The sequence below is a fragment of the Drosophila ananassae genome, chromosome 2R, assembly GCF_017639315.1.
Source record: "Drosophila ananassae strain 14024-0371.13 chromosome 2R, ASM1763931v2, whole genome shotgun sequence".
Lineage (NCBI taxonomy): Eukaryota > Metazoa > Arthropoda > Insecta > Diptera > Drosophilidae > Drosophila > Drosophila ananassae.
Window position 1 is genome coordinate 1,951,953 of NC_057928.1, and position 21,690 is coordinate 1,973,642.

The 21,690-nt window shown below is 40.4% G+C and overlaps 1 protein-coding gene across 1 annotated transcript in view; it reads left to right on the forward strand.

The window, feature by feature from the left end:
- Positions 1 to 21,444, forward strand: part of LOC6503265 (calcium/calmodulin-dependent protein kinase kinase 1) — a 66,131-nt gene extending 44,687 nt beyond the window's left edge. The window contains exons 3-6 of the mRNA XM_001965803.4: positions 20,256 to 20,443; positions 20,498 to 20,731; positions 20,791 to 21,080; positions 21,150 to 21,444. Of these exons, the coding sequence (XP_001965839.2) occupies positions 20,256 to 20,443; positions 20,498 to 20,731; positions 20,791 to 21,080; positions 21,150 to 21,198 (761 nt within the window). The 3' untranslated portion in view covers positions 21,199 to 21,444. The remainder of the gene's footprint in view (positions 1 to 20,255; positions 20,444 to 20,497; positions 20,732 to 20,790; positions 21,081 to 21,149) is intronic.
- Positions 21,445 to 21,690: the final 246 nt, after the last annotated feature.

A 21,690-nucleotide genomic window follows, 5' to 3' on the forward strand; every position in this document is an offset into this window, starting at 1 on the left:
CTTGCGCCACTTTCGTCTGGGCAAGGCAGGATCGCAGACGAAGACCATATCGCCCTGGCGGATGGGCTCCGTTCTCCGGCACCACTTCTCGAAGCGCACAAGCGTAGGCAGGTACTCCACTGCTTTCGCGTAGCACCCTCCTTGGGCAGCTCCGCATTCAATCAAGGCGTACCCGGCAGATTAGCTGCTCCCTTGAGCAGGTCGTTTGGCATCAACGGCGCCTCTTGGTCCGCATCCACCGGCAAGTGGGTAAGCGGACGCAAGTTGACTATATTCTCCGCCTCTATCAGGAGACTCTCCAACACATGGTCCCTCGGCGCGACTTCCTTCACTGTATGGCGCAGCACTCGCTTGACGCACTGCACCATCCGCTCCCATACTCCGTCCTCAGACGGGTTGAATGGGCAATTAAAGACCCATTCAATGCTCCTGCTGGATAACTCACTCTGTATCCTCTCCGTCTCGAACACTTCTCCAAATCGTCTGGCCTCCCTGTCAGCTCTGGGCCTGCTTGACTAACAGGTTCTCCGCGGCCTCGCTTCTCTGTTTGCGGCACCGACGGCAAACCTCAGGACCCATGCTGTGGTCCTCACCAGGCGATTGAAGCTCGAGAATCTCTGAAACGGGATGACAAATTCATTTGATGCCACCAATGCAAAATCACTGGGCATCTCCTCCTCATCAGGTGCATCTGCAACATGCTCGGTTCTTTCCTCAGGCGATGGCCAGCCGCTTGCTGGCTGCCTCAGAAATGCGGGACCGCTTAGCCACCGGGATTCGGGGCTAAGGTCCGCCTTGCTCTGCGACCGCGTCGCATCATCCGCTGCGTTGTCAGCTGTAGGCACCCATCTCCACTGGGAAACCTTTGACGGCTCCAAAATCTCGGCCACTCTGTTCCCTACGAACTGCTTGTAGCGCCTGTGCGTGCTGCCAATCCAACGCAGCACCGTTCTTGAGTCCTTGAACACCGTCTCACTGCTGTCCACACTGTGCTCCTCCTTGACAGTGTTCATCATTCTTGTTCCAAGGTCCGCTGCCTGCAGCTCCAGCTGTGGGATTGACATCGTTCTCATCGGCGCACACTTCGTCTTTGCGCACACGAAGCTAACCAGCACGTTGCCATCCTCGTCCGTGGCCCTCCATTAGGCCACCGCCGCGAATGCAGATTGACTTGCATCCACGAACACGTGCAACTCGATGGTCCGAACTGCTCCACGCCCAAAATAGTGGCGAGGACATCGGAGCTGTCCCATGGCGTCCAGCTCTCTGCGCCAGGCAGCAAAGACTTTGCCTATCTCCTCCGGCAATGCTTCGTCCCACTGGATCTTCTGCCTCCAGACCTCCCTCAGCAACAGCTTCGCTGTAATCATCAGGGTGCACAGGAACCCCAATGGGTCGAACGTTGACATCAGCAGGCTCAAATACTCCCTCTTTGTAGGGACTCGATCTCCACTTAGAATGCTTTTTGGCACTCGATGATACTCCACGCTGAATCTGAAGTCATCCGTTGCTACTTGCCAACGCTCTTGACTTGTCCAGGTGGTCCCAACGCCGCTTCCGCGACCATGGATGAGCTGGATGAAAACTGGCATAATTCGAATCCAGCCTCCGCATGTATCTCCTTCACTCGGGTAAATACCTCAATGGCTTCGCTCTCCGTAGCGAAACTGTCCACATAATCATCGACGTTATGGTGGTCGATGATGGCCTTGACTGCCCTCGGATTTGAATCCCGAAACTTCAGGGCCTTTACCGTCTTCACCATGCGCAGTGCTCGGCGAGCAGGCTGCTCCAAACGTCATTACGTTCATCTCGTACACATCCGGGTCTCGATCTTCGTTACCATATCTCCAAAGGAATCGTTGGGAACATCGATCCTCGGGTCGGATCAGCACCTGGTGGAACATCTCCTTGATGTCACCGCAGACTCCGACTGCTCCTTCACTGAAGTGGAAGAGCACGGCTGGCAAGGGCTTGTAGTGCTGAGGCCCCTTGTCCAGCGCCGAATTTAGCGAGGTTCCTCCAACCTTGGCTGCAGCATCAAACACAAGCCGCACCTTACTGGGCTTGTTCGGGTTTTCGACATCAAAACACTTTCGACACTTTTCGCTCTTCACCGCGACCTCATCCGGCTGCAGCTTCCTTGCATATCGTTTGGACACGTAATCCTTGATGATCCGACCGTATTCCAGCGCCAACTGCCCGTTGCGCTTCAACTTCTTCTCGACGTTGATCAGCCGTCTGTGCGCCTTCTCGCCCTCCTTTCCCTTTGGCAAAACGTCTCGTTCTCAATGGCAATCCTAAATGCCCATGGTCCAATCCAATAAGCAGCTTCGGCACTGCATTTTCGTAGGGCTTCATTGTTCACGCTCCTGCACAGAAGAGAGCAGGCTCTGCATCGGCAAACTCAAATTCGAAATGGCATACACGTTTCTCAACACATGTCGGGAGGACTTGCCTGCTCCAATAATCTGCTGACTTACCACGTTGGTGGGCTCCCTGCTGGCCCTTCATCCAAACCATTGGATATTCAGCTGTCGATATTCGCCTCGCACTCCCAGATCCCTCCGTAGCTCGTCGTCGATCATCGTGACGGAGGATCCTTCATCCAGGAGCGCGTATGTGTCCACCTGGCGACTAGCTCCGTACAGCGTTACTGGCAGTATACGGAACAAAAGTCGGCCTCCTTCGACGTCAATACTTAAATTCCTCTGCTCGGGTGCCTCCGCTGGCTGCGGGGCCCTTCTCTCCAGGCTGTTTCTGAGGACAGCCGACTGCTGTCCACCTCGTGACGAAGGCCTCCTCTCCGGGCTGCGACTGGAAACTGCCGACTGCTGGTTTCCTCCGTTGTGGCGCCTTAAGCCACCTTGCTGCTCCGGTCATCTTCGCCCTTCGTCCGCTTCATGTAGCAGACGGTGATGCAATCTGCGGCATCTGTTGATCTGGCGCTCCGTTGAAAGCAGAGCCTCTTCATCATGCAGGTGGACTGCCCGGTGGCGAAGCTCCGATGAACTCCCTGCAGCTCGTCGTAGCATTGGACAACCATGCCGATCATCCCGCTCCTCGCATTCGTTCTGGTCTACGCTCGCATGTAGAACTCGACGCCTCGGCTCCTTTTCCTCGCTGTCCAAAATCGTACACACGATGTTTGCGTACTCCTGTAGCCACGCGCTGAAGTCCGCTACAGTGGGAAAGGGCTCGATCGATGCAGCGTGTCTGGCCCAATCCACTCGCTTGCTCGTAGGAAGCTTTGCCACAAGCTCCTCCATGAGGGTGGGGTTCCCCAGATGATGCTCCGCCTTCGCCGACAACAAGAAGGCCGTGAGGTTACTCATTCGGGTTGCGAAGGGAACGATCCTCGCCAGGTGCTGCTCCGTAATCGGCGGCACCTCTCGCACGGTGTTCAGCTGGCTGCGTATAAGCTGTTCCGGTCGGCCAAACCTAAAGCGCAGCTGCTCCATCACGGCGCTGACGTTCGCAGGGTGAATCAGCAGCGACTTCACTGTCTCGCGTGCTGCATCCTTCAATGCCTTCAACAACCTCTGGTTGTTCTCCAGGTCCGTGCAGTTGTACGCTTGGATCGTCTCCACAAACGCACAATTAAAGATGGGCCACTCCTCGGGCTGCCCTCCAAATACAGGAAAGTCCGGGAGCCTTCTTGGCCCATCCGCTCCTTGGGCTCCTTTCGGCGTCATCGAGACGTAGGATCCAACAAATGGCGATGCAGTTACCATGTTGTGGATGCTCCCGCCCGGTAGCACGAATCCATGCGCTGTCTGCGCAGCACTTTTAGCACACAGTGGCTCTACAAGATCATTGCTGGTCATTGGCAATGGCGGTCCCCTCCAATATGGCGGCAGCGTGCAGGCCGCACTGCTCGCACCGACACCGCCACGTGGGACAAGCTCGACCCCGTTTGTTGGGGCCTCACCGTTTGATGTGGCTAATGACGCTCCACTGTTGGTGCCATTTGCGCTTGGGCCAACTGCGATTGGCGCGCTATTGGCGGTGCTCACACTGTTCAAGGCTTTAACCTTCTTCAGCTCGTTCTCCAACGCCGTAATCCTTTCCAACAGGTACGACGTGAGTGGCTGGCCCACCTCTGAACGCGCAGTTGTGACAGCAGTACTCCTAGATTGGGACGCTACTGTACTCAACGTAGTGGCTGGGCGAGAAGTGGCCGCCGCCGTGGCGACCGGTTTTCTGCTCCACTACTCGCTGGCTGCTGATCCGCTCGCGTTGTTGTAGGGGTGGCTTCCCCTCCGTTCAGCTGGGAACTCCTCCTGGGGGAATGCTGCGACTCCTCTACTGGTACGGGAAATTGCGCTCCGTGCGCTCCTGGCAACTCTCTAGCTGGTAGTCAAGCCGTCCTCCAGCGCAAGATGCCCTTGCAGTCTCCCTAGAACTGCGAATTAAAGATGTTGCCTTGCCTCATGAGGAGTTGCCTTAAACGGCTCCCCACACGCGTAGGTCCAAAGGAAAGGGTAATACTTTAAGGGCCTATGGCCGTGGCGAACGGGTGCGCGCGTTTTATTCTGGAATTGCTTAAATTAGCCTCACAATTCAGAATCTTAATCTAAATCTTACCACAGTGTGCTCTCCTACAATTCGCAAGACAATGAAAGGGCACTTTTTGGCGGCATTCACATTACCGAGATCAGTAGGCCCGTACTTCAAAGGGCCAAGAATCGGAAAACTTAAAAAATACTACATTTTCTACCAATACTGATTCTACCTATCGATTACAATGTTTAACCGTCGAAAGTCAGTGTAAGTGATATATGCATGAAACTACAGAATTACAGACCGATAAAAAAAAAAGTGTAATAGCAATACTAAGTAAAGCACAATGCTAGTCTTAAAATTTAGGGTGAATCAGGTGACCGGATGCCTGGTTTAATAAGGCTGACCTCTTTTGATAAGGGTTTATACACAGTTAGAAGCTCGAAAAAAGGCACTTTTCAAGAATTTGTTCTTAGAAAACTATTTGGTTTATTGACTTGAAGCTTGGCAGGTATATAATAACAACCTTAAACTATATTTTTATTGCCAAAAAAAATTATCGAAAACTTTTATATTACCAATTTTGCAAAAAAAAAAAAAAAAGGGGTAAAGCCCGATAACTCTGGACTGGATCATGTAAAATGCAAAAATATCATCATCAAAGCAATTAGCAAAAAACAATGTTTTTGACAAAATTGCGACTTTTTAATTTAATTGTTTATAAAATAAGAAATTTTCATCGGATGGCGAAATCTTTCTATTAATTACTAAAAAATACAGTTAAAAAGCTCGTGTAAAAATTTCAAACCGATCGGTTCAACCGATTCTTGTTCCCCGACTTTGAAAACACCGTTTTGAGAAAAACGCGTTTAAAATATGAAACTACTGCGGGATCCGTCGGCGCGTCTTCACTAATGTGTCTATAATGAATATATAATATACGTCGGATCGACTTAAAATTGTGTGTGTTTATACTCAGATATATGTATATTAAAATAATGCTGAAAAAAACACGTCCTTGACTACAACATTCCACGGTGCCTCTCTTGTTTTCTGCTTTAGTATTCTCTCGCAGATGCATGACGCCTGTACAAGACACGCTTTTACTTTCGGTGACCTCGCTCTTATATTTTTCACTCGACGTAATCTTGTCTGTTTGTCTCTCAGTTTCGCATGCGCTTTGTTGTTATGTGTAGCGCATGCGCTTTTGGGAGCTTTGATAGAGCTTTTGCGCAAGCTCTTAGTTATGCACTTGTATATTCACCATTGATTGCACCGGCCGCTGCGTTTGTTTTGGGGTTCGAAAACTCATAGGCGAACACTGATCACGAAATTGCCTAATCTGCTAGATGTTATATTTTAATTGGTACATATACCTTCAATAAATGGTATCTAACATACTAAAAATAATGGAAGTCAAGGAAATTATACTACCATGGCTCATGAAATACCGCTTCACCATTACAACCTTGTTGGAGCTACACTTGTTCTGGGACTTGTTGTTTTTAATGATAGTAAAGGTATTTCGCCCCATCTGTAACTGAATCTCTCATTTTTCAATGAAACCTAGCAGGTAAATGTGACTATGTGAACTAAGTTTTTGGAGGGCCCTTCACTAGAAATGTATAATCTCCACATTATGTTTTCTGAAGTGACCCAACCCGCGTGGATGAGTGTTCCTGGATCTCGCTGAGACTGATCAGAGAATACCTTAATGAATAGCTTGTCCAACATCGTAAAGTTTTTTTTTTATATTTACTAATACTAATTTTTACTAATTTACTAATTTTATATTTACTCTCTGCATGTGACTTTTGGTCCACATGTTTTTCCATCAAAATTTTAAAATAAGGGTCGCAATGGTAATTAATTTGCATCAAGCAAGCCTTTAACCCACTGAAGTGGTCTGTTCAAGTACATTGCAATAAGCCTAATAATACCACCTATCCAGCCCGTATTTTCTGATGTGCCATCACATCCTTTCAGAGGTACTTTCAGAGATACCTTTATAGATAGCAAAATTAGGCGTTACATGGGCAATATATTGAAAGCCAGGCTCCATTATAATAGACACATGTTCTTCCTTGCGCGTCTTGTGACAACGTTTGGAGCCTAGTTCCTCCTGGTATAATGTATCTTTTCTCCCATCAAAATAAAAGGATGTAAGGACTTTGGACTCAGTTTTGGCTTCTTGTTGAGAAGCTTCTCTATTTTTCCCATTTGATTTTATTTTTGTCTATGGCAAAAGTTGTCTCTGTTGCATTAACAATTTATAGATCTTTCAGTCGTTCTTTCCGAATCACCAAATCTGATACTTATTGCTTCAGTTTCAGGAAGATTAATTCGCATTTATGAGGTGGAAAGCTTTTGAAAGTATGATATTGATGGCATTGTTGGTCACCCAAGTCCGTTAAAAAACGGATTCTGTTGGCCTTCAACAGAAGAAGTGTTAGAACATGTCATCTTTGGTTTTAAACTTTCATTTTTATCAGTCCTACGAGTGTGTTTGGCAGTTTCAAGTAAATCTATAGGACCTATTTTTACAATTCTAGCATTTTGTCAATCAAAAAGAATTTTACGTACCATGAGATGAATCTTACCATCTTTTTCGCATCTACAATCAATAGATATAGGATGTGGACAAATACATTATCTATAACTGTTTCTATGTTCAAAACAAATCTCTTTCAGGTTCAGCTGGTTTAGTAAAAGTTAACAGATTTTTGAGATAGTCATGACTTTTTGGAAAAATGAGTTTAAAAACTTCTATTTAATTGAAGAAAATATTGTTGAACTAACTATAATAAACTCAATAAACTTCTTTCGAGTTTTCCCATAAATCCAAAATTAAAACATAGTATGATCTATTGATTTTAATAAAAAAAAATGTTTCGGGAAAAGTATTAAACTTTGGATGAGTTTTTCAAATATATGGAAACTGCCAGGTCCTGCGCTGCAGCTGCAGGAATGTCCAGCGTTTTAATCTACGCCTTCTGGGTGAGTTACAAAGTGCTTGAGCCAGGGGATTCGGATGACAAAAGAGTCTTCTTATATGGGCGCTGGTAACCGCGTTAAGGGTCCCCCACAAATGGAACTCCAAATTCCTTTTGGATGTTCTTGTTGCGGATGTACCGCTTAGCTCCCGTTGCCAAGCGTAGGAAACGGCTTTGTAGAATTCGGATCTTGTTAAGGTTGGTCCTTGCTGACACACCGTGCTAGGCCGTATGTCCGGTTTTTATTTGATGGTCGCAGTTTGCTGTTACCTTTTTTCAGCCAGTGGATTTTTTTTAAGCGCCTTGTCGTGTAAGCTGGCCCTGACTCTCATTGTGTGTGCTGTGAAAATCAGGCGCTCAAATAGCAGCGACTCATGGATAAAGAGCCCCGGGCAGCAGTCCTTCCTAAGGGTGTGAGTTACCACCGCACATTTTTCCGGGTTGATCGATATGTTCCAGCGGCAAGCCCAATTTTCAAAGTTTTTAGAAGCCGTTGGACATTTTTAGTAGCGTCATAGGCTGAAGCGCTCCTGGAGAGAATGGATGCGTCGTTAGCGTATGGGGCACATAGAATCCTCTGATCGTCCTGAGGCACACCTGCTGAGATTGGCATAGGCCAAGCATCCATCCTGGATCACTAAAAATTAGCAAAAAAAGCTGCGGGTGTAGCAGGCTTTTCAACTTGTAGAGGAGACCCTGATGCCACACCCCGTCAAAAGCCTGCTGGATGTCCAGGTATGCGGCCACTACACAGTCCAGGATCAACTTTCTAACACGGTGCAGCTGTTCAGCGGTGCCGTGAGCTCTTCGGAAGCACGGGAAGTGCCCCATTAAGAAGCAAAACCAGAAACAAAATGGCTCGTTAAGGGAAGGATTTAAGGGCTCTGTTGGTGATACCATCAAGACCAGACGCTTTATTATTTATTAACTTGTATCACGTCCATAGTCTCTATCATTATAACAGGCACTGGTAAGCAAAGCTGCGAGGTAAAGTGAACTTTCCACCGTTTCGCATCTGCTCGGCGAAGCGGTCTGGAATGGCTTGAATCACTCTTCTAGATTGTCCGCAAATGCCTCCACGACCTGCACCCTCATGCATTTTCTCGTGACGGAGCCGTGAGCCCTTAGTTCTGTCGTTGGCCAGCAATCGTTGTGCTGCCCACCAGGCTTCATGCTTCACTTGTCAGCCGTCCCCGCTCGCACGCCTTCTCTCCTCCTCACCCATCGCCCCTGGCACCTTCCTGTGACAAAACTTTCCCCGCGACCTGCATCTGGTTCGGTTTGTACCGCATACATATTTCGCGCTGTCTAACAAATTTCCGGTTGTAACTCTGCATCCCTGGCCAGAATTATCTTGCTGCTGGTGTAGAATTTTTTTTCCTTCAGCCTAGGTGTCTTGCCATCGGTGCGCCGTGAACTTCTATCATGGTTTGCAGTCTGATGTCCGCTGGTAACGGCAGTCTGATGTCCGCTGATTTTCCATTGCCACATTCCCGGAATGAAAATATTATTTCTAAAGGAGATTGTAGAACTACACATATCCTCCTAATATCACCCCGACAAATAAATATACCCCAGTAAATATAGATATTTTTTATCGAAAGTGTCGATTATCATAAGCCCTGTGCCACAGAGCACCACAACTCTGTGGCCACGTGCTTTTAAGCTTCAAATTTTTAAGTGATACAACCATTGGGTTTTTTCACAATATGGAAAAAAAGGAGTTTCGTGTCCTGATTAAAAAAAAATTGGCTTGATAAACATTACCCCGATTCTTCTCCTGGAAAATCAACCATCAAAGATTGGTACAATGAATTTCAACGTGGTCGTGTGGACACCGAAAACGCTGAACGCAGTGGTCGCCCAAAAACAGCAGTTACGCCATAAAATGTGGCAACAATCCGAAAAATGGTATTGGCCGATCGCAAATTGAAATTAAAGGAGATAGCTGATGCCTTAAAGATATCGGAAGGCAGTGTGTTTACGATATTACATGAACATGTGGATATGAGAAAGCTCTGCTCAAAGTGGGTGCCGCGATTGCTAACACCGGACCAAAAGCAACAACGCATCGATGCTTCCGAGATGTGTTTAAGCATGTTGAAGCGCAATAGGACCGATTTTTTTCGCCGTTACGTAACCATGAAACCTGGATACACCACTACACTCCAAAATCCAGTCGTCAGTCTTCTGAGTGGGTGGTAGCCGGTGAAAGCCGTCCGAAGCGTCCCAAAACACTAATATCGGCGGGTAAGGTTAAGGCTTCTGTATTTTGGGATGCAAATGGGATTTTATTTATAGACTACCTGGAAAAAGGTAAAACAATAAACAGCGAATATTATATAAAACTGCTGGATCGACTGGATCGCGTTATCAAGGAAAAACGTCCACATATGGCAAAGAAGAAACCACTGTTTCATCAGGATAATGCACCGTGCCACAAGTCTATGGCAACACTGGTGAAATTAAGTGAATTGAGGTTCGAACTTCTGCCTTATCCACCCTATTCTCCAGTTACGGCTCCCAGTGACTACTGGCTTTTTTGAGATCTCAAAAAGCACCTCCAAGACAAGAGATATCGATCAAATGAGGAGGTGATTGTCGATACTGAGACCTATTTTGAGGGTAAAAGTTCATCTTTCTACAAAAATGGCATAGATAGGTTGGAGAAGCGCTGTACTGAGTGCATAGCCGTAGATGGAAACTATATTGATTAATAAAATTTTCCTTTTTAGGGCGGAAACTTATTGAGCGGTGTGATATTGTATAGCGATACAAAAGAATTTTATATAAATGTAATTTTTTCAAAACGGGAAAAAACTATAATACACCACAAGGCTGCGAATAATGTAAAATAAATAAATTGGTCTCGCCTAGACAGGCTTTATTGTCAAAGACTGCTATTTCACTCATAAAGACAAAAATATGCTGGAAATACTATACGAATTATATAAAAGTGTGCCACCTAGAAGGTATGTGGGATGTTAGAGTAGCTATGAGAGGGTTAGGAGCAGAAGACCGCCAAATCAGTCAGTATTTTTATTTGAATCTTATTTGAAATTGAATAAAAGAAAAAAAACACTTTGGTTTTTAATCAAATTTTTTTTCTTCTTTTCCCCACACACCGCAAATAATTCACCACTCAGAGACATTCGGTAAGCTAAGGTGTTGAGCATAAGTCAACACGTCGTTCGTGGGAATAGATTACACTGTGCGACAAAATTTAACAAAATCTTTGTTTAAGTTACTTTTTTGATTGTTTTCGGTTAAGGGGCATTATTTATGCACAAAAATATCTTTGCCACCTTTTAAGTGATAAGATTTCTCTTTTTATAACAAATTTTTATGATAAAAAACGCGCGTTTTTGCATATTTTACGGCCTTATAATTACATATTGGGAAAATATTTTTTTACCGTTATAAGCGTTTGTGCAAGTTTAATATCTATTATTTAAAATATATTAAGAAAATATATCGTTAGAATTTAATAATAATGCTTCAAAATTTTAAGACTATGTCGACTATAGAACTTGCTACGCGACCTCTAAAAAAGATACCTCTAAAACAACCAAAAAAAATCAGGAAACAAATTCAATTTTAAAATAATAATAGTTTATTATAATATATATATCGATTTCCTCTCTTTATCTCAAAGCGGACGGACGTGTTTTTTTGTGCGCACTGCGTTGTCATAAAATTTGCTTATTAGATTTCCATAAACAATCCGTGTTTATTTCTATTCACTTAAAAATATAAAAATAATAACAAATTGTAATTCATAGATCCGTATCGCTTCGCGTGTGCAGTGATATATTTGGAGGTAAAATAAAAATTTTATAATTTTTCCTCCAAACACAGCCCTGCTCTGCTTCTTCATCTCTTACGGTGCTGCTTCTATTCTATTGCTTCTATTTCTCGCTCAATAGAGATTCTTATCTCTATTTCTTTGCATTTTACTAACTCGCACTAACTGCTCTCTTCAATTTCCCCCTTTCGTTTCCCTGGTACAGTGGTACAAGGTTCATCAATATTATTAACAAATTAATTATTGAAATTTTAATAATTTTTAATAAATTGATTATTTTAATTTTTAATAATTATGGAATTTAAATTGGTTTGTGCGTTGAAGTCTTGTAATAAGACAATCTCGTCTTCCCAGCCTACCATCCACTGCTGGCTTTGTGAAAACGTTTTACACGCGAAGTGTGCGGGTTCACGGCCTCAGTTTCACGGCCTCACTTTTTCTTTGACGGTTGTCGTGCTGTTCAGGACGAAGTGAGATCGTTCATGAGGCAGACTAAAAGCGGATTCAAGGAGTTGATTAGTGGTTTTCGTAAAATCAATGACCAACTCTGTGCGCTTGATACACAGTTTAGTAGTCTTCAACTACCAAACGAGTCTCCAAAGCGTAAGAAATCCTCATTTAGTGATGTGCTTGTGGCGAATAATCTTCAGCCTGCTCAGCCGACAACTATGCAGCCGCTTATATCTCTGGCCACCCCAAGGGCCGGACCTGAGAAAAATTCGGCTTCCGAATATGTCAGGGTTAATGAGCAATTGTCCGATTTGTCCTCTGTGGCATCGCTTCAAGTGATCCCAGACCCAATAATTCAATCCCCTGTAACAGTCACCAAACAGGGCAATCAACCGCCCGGACCCCCGGTACGTACTGACGCCGCTGTATTAGTTGCGGCGGCACCAAAACCCTTGCAGGTGATCCCACCATCGAAACACATTTTTGTTTCCCGGCTTGCCCCTGATACTTCTGAGATTGATATCTCGGCTTACATCAAAGCCAAAACTAAAGTCGACATAAAGGTGGTGGACATTACAAAATTTAAATATTCATACACCAGGCACACGTCATCTTTCAAAATACGTGTGCCCTTGCAGATGTTCAAGACGATTTGTTCCGCCAGCTTTTGGCCAGAGAATATTTTCGTCCAAGAACATCAGCCAAGTACGGTGAAAAAAAAAAATGACCAAACCTGTGGGTGTAAAACTCCCACATGTTACGGCCACTGACCAACCTTCCACTTCATCTTCCTCAGTTTTAAAAAACTAATGTCTTCTCTAACACTTACCTATCAGAATACAAGAGGCTTACGTAGTAAACTTCCCAAACTGTATTCTGATAGTTCTTTCTTTGCATCTCACATTATTCTATTTACAGAAACTTGGTTAAAGCCGGAGATCTTAAGCTCCGAAGTTTGATAGAACTCTGCGAAGAGGAGGAGGAGTGTTAATCTTTGTAGACTCCAAACTCGCTTCTGAAGAGGTAAAATCACAAGATTTTGGTGACATTGAATACCTTTGCATCAAAATCACTTTGTCCGATCAATCTTTGTATGTTACCTGTTCTTACATACCACCTTCGTCCGAACCGCCAACCCACTGGCAACATTTGTCCGCTATTCGTTTGGTTTTCGATCGTCTGTCTGATGGTGACCAGCTGATAGCTATGGGTGACTTTAATATCCCAGAACTTTTGTGGTCAAATGTTGAAAATTCACCGTCTTTACAGCTTAACTCCCACCACGACTTCCCTGCGGGCATGTTTGACATGTCACTCGGGCAAATTAACCACGTTAGAAGTTTTTTAGGTCGGCTGTTGGACTTATGTTTCGTTTCTAATCCTGATGGAATTACTCTTTCCAGAACTTTGCCCCTTTCTGACCCTGAGGATCCGTATCATCCAATTGACCTTAAGTCTACACTTAAATCTCATAAAGTTCGTTTCTTTCGTAATGCTGACTTTATGAAATTAAATAAGTTAATTTCGGAATTTTATTGGTCTGATTTACTGGCATGCGGTGATATAAATTTAGCATTACAAAAATTTTATCACTTTAAACTAATTTTTTTTACGCTTGTGTGCCGTGGAAATATCCGTCCGCTTCAACGAATCCGCCTTGGTATACAAGGCATCTTATCAACTTAAAGAATAGTATGAGTAGACTTTTGAATAAACATAGATTATCTGGCTGTACAGTTAGTTATTCAAGATACTTAGTAGTAGTAGTGTCTCAAGTGAGGTGATTAGAACCGTATCTGGAACCGCCAAGCGCGCAGTGTCTAAGCTTTGCCTCTTGCCTTAAGGATGAAGGTGAAGGACAGGCCCCAACTGGGGGGACAATGTCGGGTCAGCCAGCAGACACTGCATACATTTATCACTTAAATCAGTAAAATTTAAAGAACATTATAAGTAGACTTTTAAATAAACATAAATTATCTGGCTGTACAGTTAGTTATTCTAGATACTTAGTAGCTCGGTCCATTTTCACCGTGCATAACGCAGAATGTTATAGGAGTTATATTCGCCGCTGCAGGATTCAGTTTACTCAGGATCCGAAGCAGTTTTATAACTTTGTAAACACTAAGCGTAAACATGTATCTTTTCCCCCACTGCTACGTTTGGCAATGGCCGATCTCTTTGCACAGTTTTTTCAAACTACGTATTCACCTAGCAGCAGCTCAGCTCAGCCTTACACTTATAATATCCAATCAGCCAATCATCTTATATTTCGCCCATCTTTCGATCAAAGTGGTGTGTTATCGGATCTTCTTAAGGTCAAGCCCGTGTATTCGCCAGGCCCTGATGGAGTACCAGGCTGTGTTCTGAAGTACTGCGCCGAGGCTCTGTGCAAACCGCTCGTTAAACTCTTTAATCTATCGCTGAAAACTTCGTTCTTTCCCCTTATGTGGAAGGAATCCTTCATTATTCCGCTGCATAAAAAAGGGAAAAAATCCGACGCTGCGAATTATAGAGGCATCTCTAAATTGTCAGAAATTCCAAAGCTTTTTGAAAAACTTATCACTCCACATTTGCAACACCTGTGTAGTTTCCATGCCAGAATGGCTTCATGAAGCGCCGCTCCACCACTACCAACTTATTGGAGCTAACATCTTTTATCACGGATGGCTTTCGGAATGGCTTACAAACAGACGTCATTTACACTGACTTCAGTAAAGCATTTGACTCTGTTAACCATTCGCTTCTTATAAGTAAACTCAGTCTTTTGGGATTCCCAACTGATCTTCTTATCTTGGAGAACCCAACGTGTTTTCTTTAAAGATGTTACCTCGCGTTTAGTCCGCGCCACATCTGGGGTGCCCCAAGGAAGCCATCTTGGACCCCTACCTTTTACACTGTTTATTAACGAGTTGCCCCTTGCCTTAACTAATTCACTTGTACTTATGTACGCTGATGACGTTAAGCTATGCCTTCAGTATAAATTCATTAGCGCCCAGTCTAGATTTCAATCCAATTTGGATAAACTTCAAAATTGGTGTTTAGCAAATAACCTAAAGCTTAAGGGATCGAAATGTAAATTCATGTCTTTTTACCGATCTAGTCCTCACCAGGCTATGTACTTTCTCTATGGGAACGCCTTAGAACGATTAACTTAGGTTAACGATCTAGGTGTCCTATTAGATTTGAAACTTAAATTTACCGACCATATAACTACCATGGTTAATAAAGCTATGGGTGTGCTTGGTTTTATTAAAAGATGGTCAAAAGAATTTAATGACCCGTACATAACTAAAACGTTATATATATCACTGGTCCGTCCGATTCTTGAGTATGGATCGTGTGTCTGGAGTCCTCAATATGGAGTAAACCAAGATCACATTGAATCTGTACAAAAAAACTTCCTTACTTTTGCGCTTAGGGGACTTAATTGGGATGCAAATCTTTACCTCCCCTCTTATCGTAGTAGACTTTTACTAATCAACTTACCATCAATAACAAACCGTAGAATGATGCTGGGTGTCATGTTTCTATACAATCTTATTTATGGAAGTATAGACAGCCAGCATTTACTAACACGCTTAAATTTTAACGTTCCTAGTAGAAGGACTAGAAACTTTCGTCCTCTTCTCCTCAGCCATTGTAGTTCGACATATGCCCAACACGATCCTTTCAGGGTATTATGTTCGGTCTACAATGGTCTCTACCACATCTTGTCACCTTGCTCTACTAATAATCTTAAATCGCTTATATTAACCGCCTTATCTGTGAAACACTCTTCCTCGTGATATCTTTCTCCTACTTTTCGCTTAACTATCTCGGATCTATTCCCGCGATTCGAGCCGTACGTCACGCGGCAGCGTCCCTCGGTCGGTTGGACGGGAGGTGGGCTGTACGTATGCAGTGGGAACCGCGCAAAAAAAAAAATATATATATATAATATAATATTAAATATAATATATTATATATGTATAAAAAATTATAATATTACAAAATATTTTATTAAATAAAAATTTAATTGACACAAAATATTATACTCTTTTTTTTATTTTCAATAAACTATTACACGGTGCGACAGTGAAAAAACACTTGTGAAACGAAATAGTGTAGGTTGTTAATCAGGTCGAAGAGAACTCAAAAATATTTTTTTTATATTTTTGGAACCCTCCAATTTTTATTTATTTAAAAAAAAACCGTTTTTCGGGACTTTTTTGCGCTTAAAAATTCCTGAACGCGTTTTTTTCAAGCGATTTCAAAATTTTCGCTGTTTTTCAATAGTTAAATGTTGTAGCTTTTGAAAAAAAATATATCTTTGATTTTGTTGAACAAAAAGGACAAAATTTTTACACCTGAAACTGAAGTTTTCGACTTTTATTCGTGTTTTTCGGATTTTGATGCCAGTTTTTCGGTACAACTTAAAAAAATTCGGCCATTTTTGATACATATCAATGTTGTCTCATTCATTCTGAATAAAACGAGACAAATTTCATCAAAAAGTTATGAAAATTGGTGAAGTTATAACGCTGTTCCCAAAAAAAGTCAACTTAACCTAGCGAGCGCTTCGGAGAAACAATGTGTATAAAAATAAAAGTATAGTGCTTTCTTCTGACAAAAATTCTGTCATTTATGCCACATATTAATATTGTCTCATTAATACTGAATAAAACGAGACAAATTTTATTAAGAGATAATAAAAATTGTTGAAGTTATAACGCTTTTCCCAAAAGAAGTCAATAAAACCATGGGAGCACTATAAGAAGAAGAGCATATTCCGGTCTTACACACACAGGTACTCCGGAGCGCACGCTAGGTTGAGTTGACTTTTTTTGGGAAAAGCGTTATAACTTCACCAATTTTCATTATTTTTTGATAAAATTTGTCTCGTTTTATTCATAATGAATGAGAAAACATTAATATGTATCAAAAATGGCCGAATTTTTGTAAGTTGTACCGAAAAACTGGCATCAAAATCCGAAAAACACGAATAAAAGTCGAAAACTTCAGTTTCAGGTGTAAAAATTTTGTCCTTTTTGTTCAACAAAATCAAAGATATATTTTTTTTTCAAAAGCTACAACATTTAACTATTGAAAAACAGCGAAAATTTTGAAATCGATTGAAAAAAACGCGTTTAGGAATTTTTAAGCGCAAAAAAGTCCCGAAAAACGGTTTTTTTTTAAATAAATAAAAATTGAAGGGTTCCAAAAATATAAAAAAAATATTTTTGAGTTCTCTTCGACCAGATTAACAACCTACACTATCTCGTTTCCCAAGTGTATTTGGTTTTTTTTTTTGTCGCACAGTGTTATTTTTTTAAAATTGCTTTTTTTTGGTTTTTTTTAGAGGTATTCTCGCGTAGCAAATTCCATAGTCGCTTTTTTTGTATAGAGCTGGGAGAAAAAAATTTTTAAACATTGTTATAAAAGTTTAACTGTGTATGTTCTTAATACATTTTAAATAATAGATATTGAACTTGCATAAACGCTTGTTAAGAGAAGCCCCTTAAATAATGGTGTTACTCCAATGAGTTCCATTTAAAAACTGTTTTTATTTCATACACTTCTCTTACAAGAAAGATACATGAAAATCTTAAATCTATTTAAAACAAATTATCAACGGACTGCACGCTGACATGTTATGTGACCCTTCTTAAGTTCTTCAAGTGCACCACATAAATATTTGTTTAGACTGCAGGAGATCGTTTTCAAACCATGCTGTTAATCACTTATTCCCATGGGTCCGATCTCTTAAATTCTATGTTTGGAATTCGTATCGTGTTTAATGCTTGAACAACGCTTATAACGGTAAAAAAATATTTTCCCAATATGTAATTATAAGGCCGTAAAAAAGGCCGTAGAATGTGCATAAAAGCTGATTGGCTATTGATATTAACAAATCCATAAACTTGTATTCTTATTTTGAATACATAATAAGAAAAAATCCATATACATATAAGAAAAAATCAACTTAAACATTTTTTGTCGCACAGTGTTATAGTCGGTCGATCTAGTAAAACTTGTTAAAATTAATTTACATATAAATAGAGTTATTATTAAGATAATGTCGAAAATAAAAAATGTTTTTATCGAAACATCTGGTATTATTCGGCAAAAATATTCATCCGAATAGAAAGAAGTAATAGAATGTATAACGATGTAGCAAAAAGATGATCTCTTTTATAACCGTGCAAAGGGAAACGCAGTGAAAGAAACATCTCCGACCGATACCTTCGATCTTGGGTTACCTGCTGAGTCGATATAATCATGTCCGTCTGTCTGTTTTGACGCAAACTAGTCTCTCAGTTTTGAAGCTATCGACTTCAGACTTTACACATCCTTCTTTCCTTTATATCTTATAGCTGTTATATAACTGATAATTCGGAAATGCTATAACGTTCATGTTTTTAAAAAGGTCAGGTTAGAACTTTCTTTGAATTGCATTTTGGGCAACTAGTTCGATCTGCCAAATTTCATAAGGATCGGCCAACTATATCCTATTGCTGTCATATTAATGAATGATCGTAAACATAACCTTGTTTTTTTTAAAGACGCTGCAACATTTTTATTTGAAAATTTATATATTTATTTATTTGTGTCTACTGGCTACTTTATAATCTAACTTACATACTACTTAAGAAATGCCTAACCAGTAAGCCCCTTAATGAATATTTTTTTAAAAAATAAAAGTAACATAAATTCCACTCTATCAGCTCGTTCAAAAGATAATTTAGCTGTTGTGCAATCTGAAAGGGACTAAACGTGCAAAAATACCTCTGGGGGCACAATAAAGTTGATTAGCCCCAATAACATAGGGCAATTAATGTTGTTTGAGACAATATTATTGACAAACATCAATGTTGCCACAGTACGTCGCTCCTTCAGTGTACAAATATGAAGGAGCAGGAACCGGCTATGGTAAGAAGAAAGAGGATCTACAAACCTTAAAAGAAGAAGTTCAAGTTGTACACATTTATTCTGTATAATAGTGATAGATGACTATCTATAGATGACTATCTATCACTATTATGCAGAAAAAAGGCATTTATATATATTTTTATAATATATTTATAATATACGCTGCTACTTAAATGCAAAGCCCTATCAACTTTGGCTGCACCCCAAGTTAGTTTTCCTTTCCTGTTAAATTTTATTTGAGCTAGTAAAATGCATAAACTTAAGCAGACAAATTTAAATAATTCTTTTTCGAGCAGCTTTTACTGAATTACTGAAAATACTCTGCACATATATCATTTACTAGTTTTTTTTCAGCTGCTGAAAATTTCTGGGTCATCTTCCAAACCCAAAGAGGCAATAAATACTAAAATAGAAATAAATAAAACTTTGTCACCAACCTAGTTAGCCTATGTCGCTGTCCATCCGAGTTTTATTCCTGGTCGTTGGATATTTTTTGTTTTTTATTAACTTAATATTTTAACAATCTGAATTTAAAATTGAATATGTGGACATGTCTTTAATGATAATAATACATATTTACAAATACATAAATGTGCATGCACGTAACGCTAAGCTGTCACCTGTGACTGCACAAAATTGGTAGCTCAACGTATTAGACAGATATTGTATGCGGGTTAACCAAGATATAACCGTAATATCATAAGCTACGTTATCCCAAGGGCCATCTCAAAATATAAAATAAATAAAATAGTTAATGCCATTATTTAAAAATAATTTTTTTTTGGAAAAATTTTATTTATTTTCAACGTAATTCATCATATCATTGGGACGTTTGGTCTTGCAGAAAGTCGAATACAAATTTAAAATCCCATTCAAACGAAAGCATGATTAGACATCTTTAAGTTATGAGTTATTAAATTTATAAAGATTTTATTTATACAAAATTAAAAATTTGATACCAAGCTATAGCTAATTTATAAGAACCCAAATTTTAGCTAACCGATCAAGCTTTTGTCTAAATTTTGGCATTGTCCCTTTTGCCCCTTTTTATAAATGTTTTAAATGCCAAATTATTCCAATGCCTACATTGGAATTATAACTACAAAACAAATTTCAGCCAAATTTGAATTCTTATTCAAAAACATACAAAAGTATGCAGCACAATTTTTATTTTGGGTTTATTGGTAAAATAGATCCAGGTACCGGGTATCATGTAGTCGGGAAACTCGACTATAGCAGTCCTTTCTTGTTTTAACGTAAGCTTAATGATTTAAAGCAAACACACAATACCGCAAACAAACAAGTGGATCAAAAGTCTAACCAGATGTATTTTTCATTTGGGAATTGTGGTGTGAAGTGGATTCTCTGAGTTACACACTAAAAAGAGTGTTGATATAAACGTATTGGTATTGGAGACTATACAAAATTCTACAATGGTCCGTACAAAGGAATGCAAAACTTTTCTTATATAAAAAAATAAGACACGATTATTTTTTATTTTACTATTTCAAATGTATATTTTAAATCAAAATAAATGGTATTTAAAATTAGTTTTAAAAAAAAAAAATTACTGTTTATCTTTTATTTACATGCAGTGCACTACCAAAAAATTATTCACGCAGACATAAAGCCAGGCAATTTATTATTAACAGAATATGGAAACGTCAAAATAGCTGATCTGGGTGTGTGCAATGAATTTTTTGGAGAAGAGGCCAATATTAGCAGCGGTACGACTGGTGGCACCCCGGCCTTTCGAGCTCCAGAAACACTTGTGTTAGGACAGGTTTGTAAATAAAAATAAAAATCAATTCGTATAATAACTATTTTCTTTACTTAGAATGTCTACTGTGGAAAGGCAGCGGATGTCTGGGCTTTGGGAGTAACACTGTACTCCCTAGTTTATGGAAACGTTCCATTTTTTGGGGAGACTGTTCCTTTCCTATATGAAAAAATAAAAAACGATCCTGTTATGTTTCCACAAACTGTTACAATAAGTAATCAGTTAAAAAACTGTTTGTTAAATATGTTGGAAAAAGATCCAAAAAAGAGAATAACAATTCCTCAATTAAAGGTTTTAAAATACGATAGTAAAACTTAATTCATTAATATTTATATTTTTATCTTTTCTAGGTAAATAATTGGGTTACATCAGAAGGAAAATTTCCACTGCCAACTGAAGAAGAAAATTGTTGTTTGGTTCAACTAGACGATGAAGATTTAAGCTTTGTCGTCAGGAGCATTCCAAAATTAGACACTCTCATTCTAATAAAAACAATGTTAAAAAAACATTCTTTTGGAAATCCTTTCATAAAAGAAGAAGAAGGAAATTCATCCAAACATTGCAGCTCCCGCTTTAAAAAATTTTCCAACACTGGTCGATCAAATTCTGCTCCCGGATCGTATTACGTTTCAATGGACAGGTATGATTACCATTGACAGGTATACTAGATGTGAACCAAAATTTTCCATATACAATTTTTTATTTATAGGCAAGCATCAGATGACTCGCTTCTTCCCTCCGTAACGGAACATTCTTAATGGAAATCTATGTTCTGTGATTAAGATTTCGAAATTTTTTATGTTTTTTAAATATTTAAAGGACTTTCGGCATAGCCGGCTAAAGCTATAAATGATCTTATATCTAGTGCCAGAATATACAGATATGAATAAAAATGTCGATTTACCAGCTCACTAAGTTGTTGAAAATAAACATACAAATTTGTTCAAATTAACTTTTAAATGTCAAAAACTGTTTAATAAAATACTCCGTCTGCTTTAATCTTGCTTCAATTATGTTTTACTGTTTTGTGTTTTCAGCCGTTTGCAACGAACATTAAAACATCGTTGGCTTTCTAAATGCATATTTTTATACCCTTGCAGAGGGTATTATAATTTTGGTCAAAAGTGTGCAACGCAGTGAAGGAGACATCTCCGACCCTATAAAGTATATATATTCTTGATCAGGATCACCTCCTGAGTCGATATGAGCATGTCCGTCTGTCCGTCTGTCTAATTCTACGCAAACTAGTC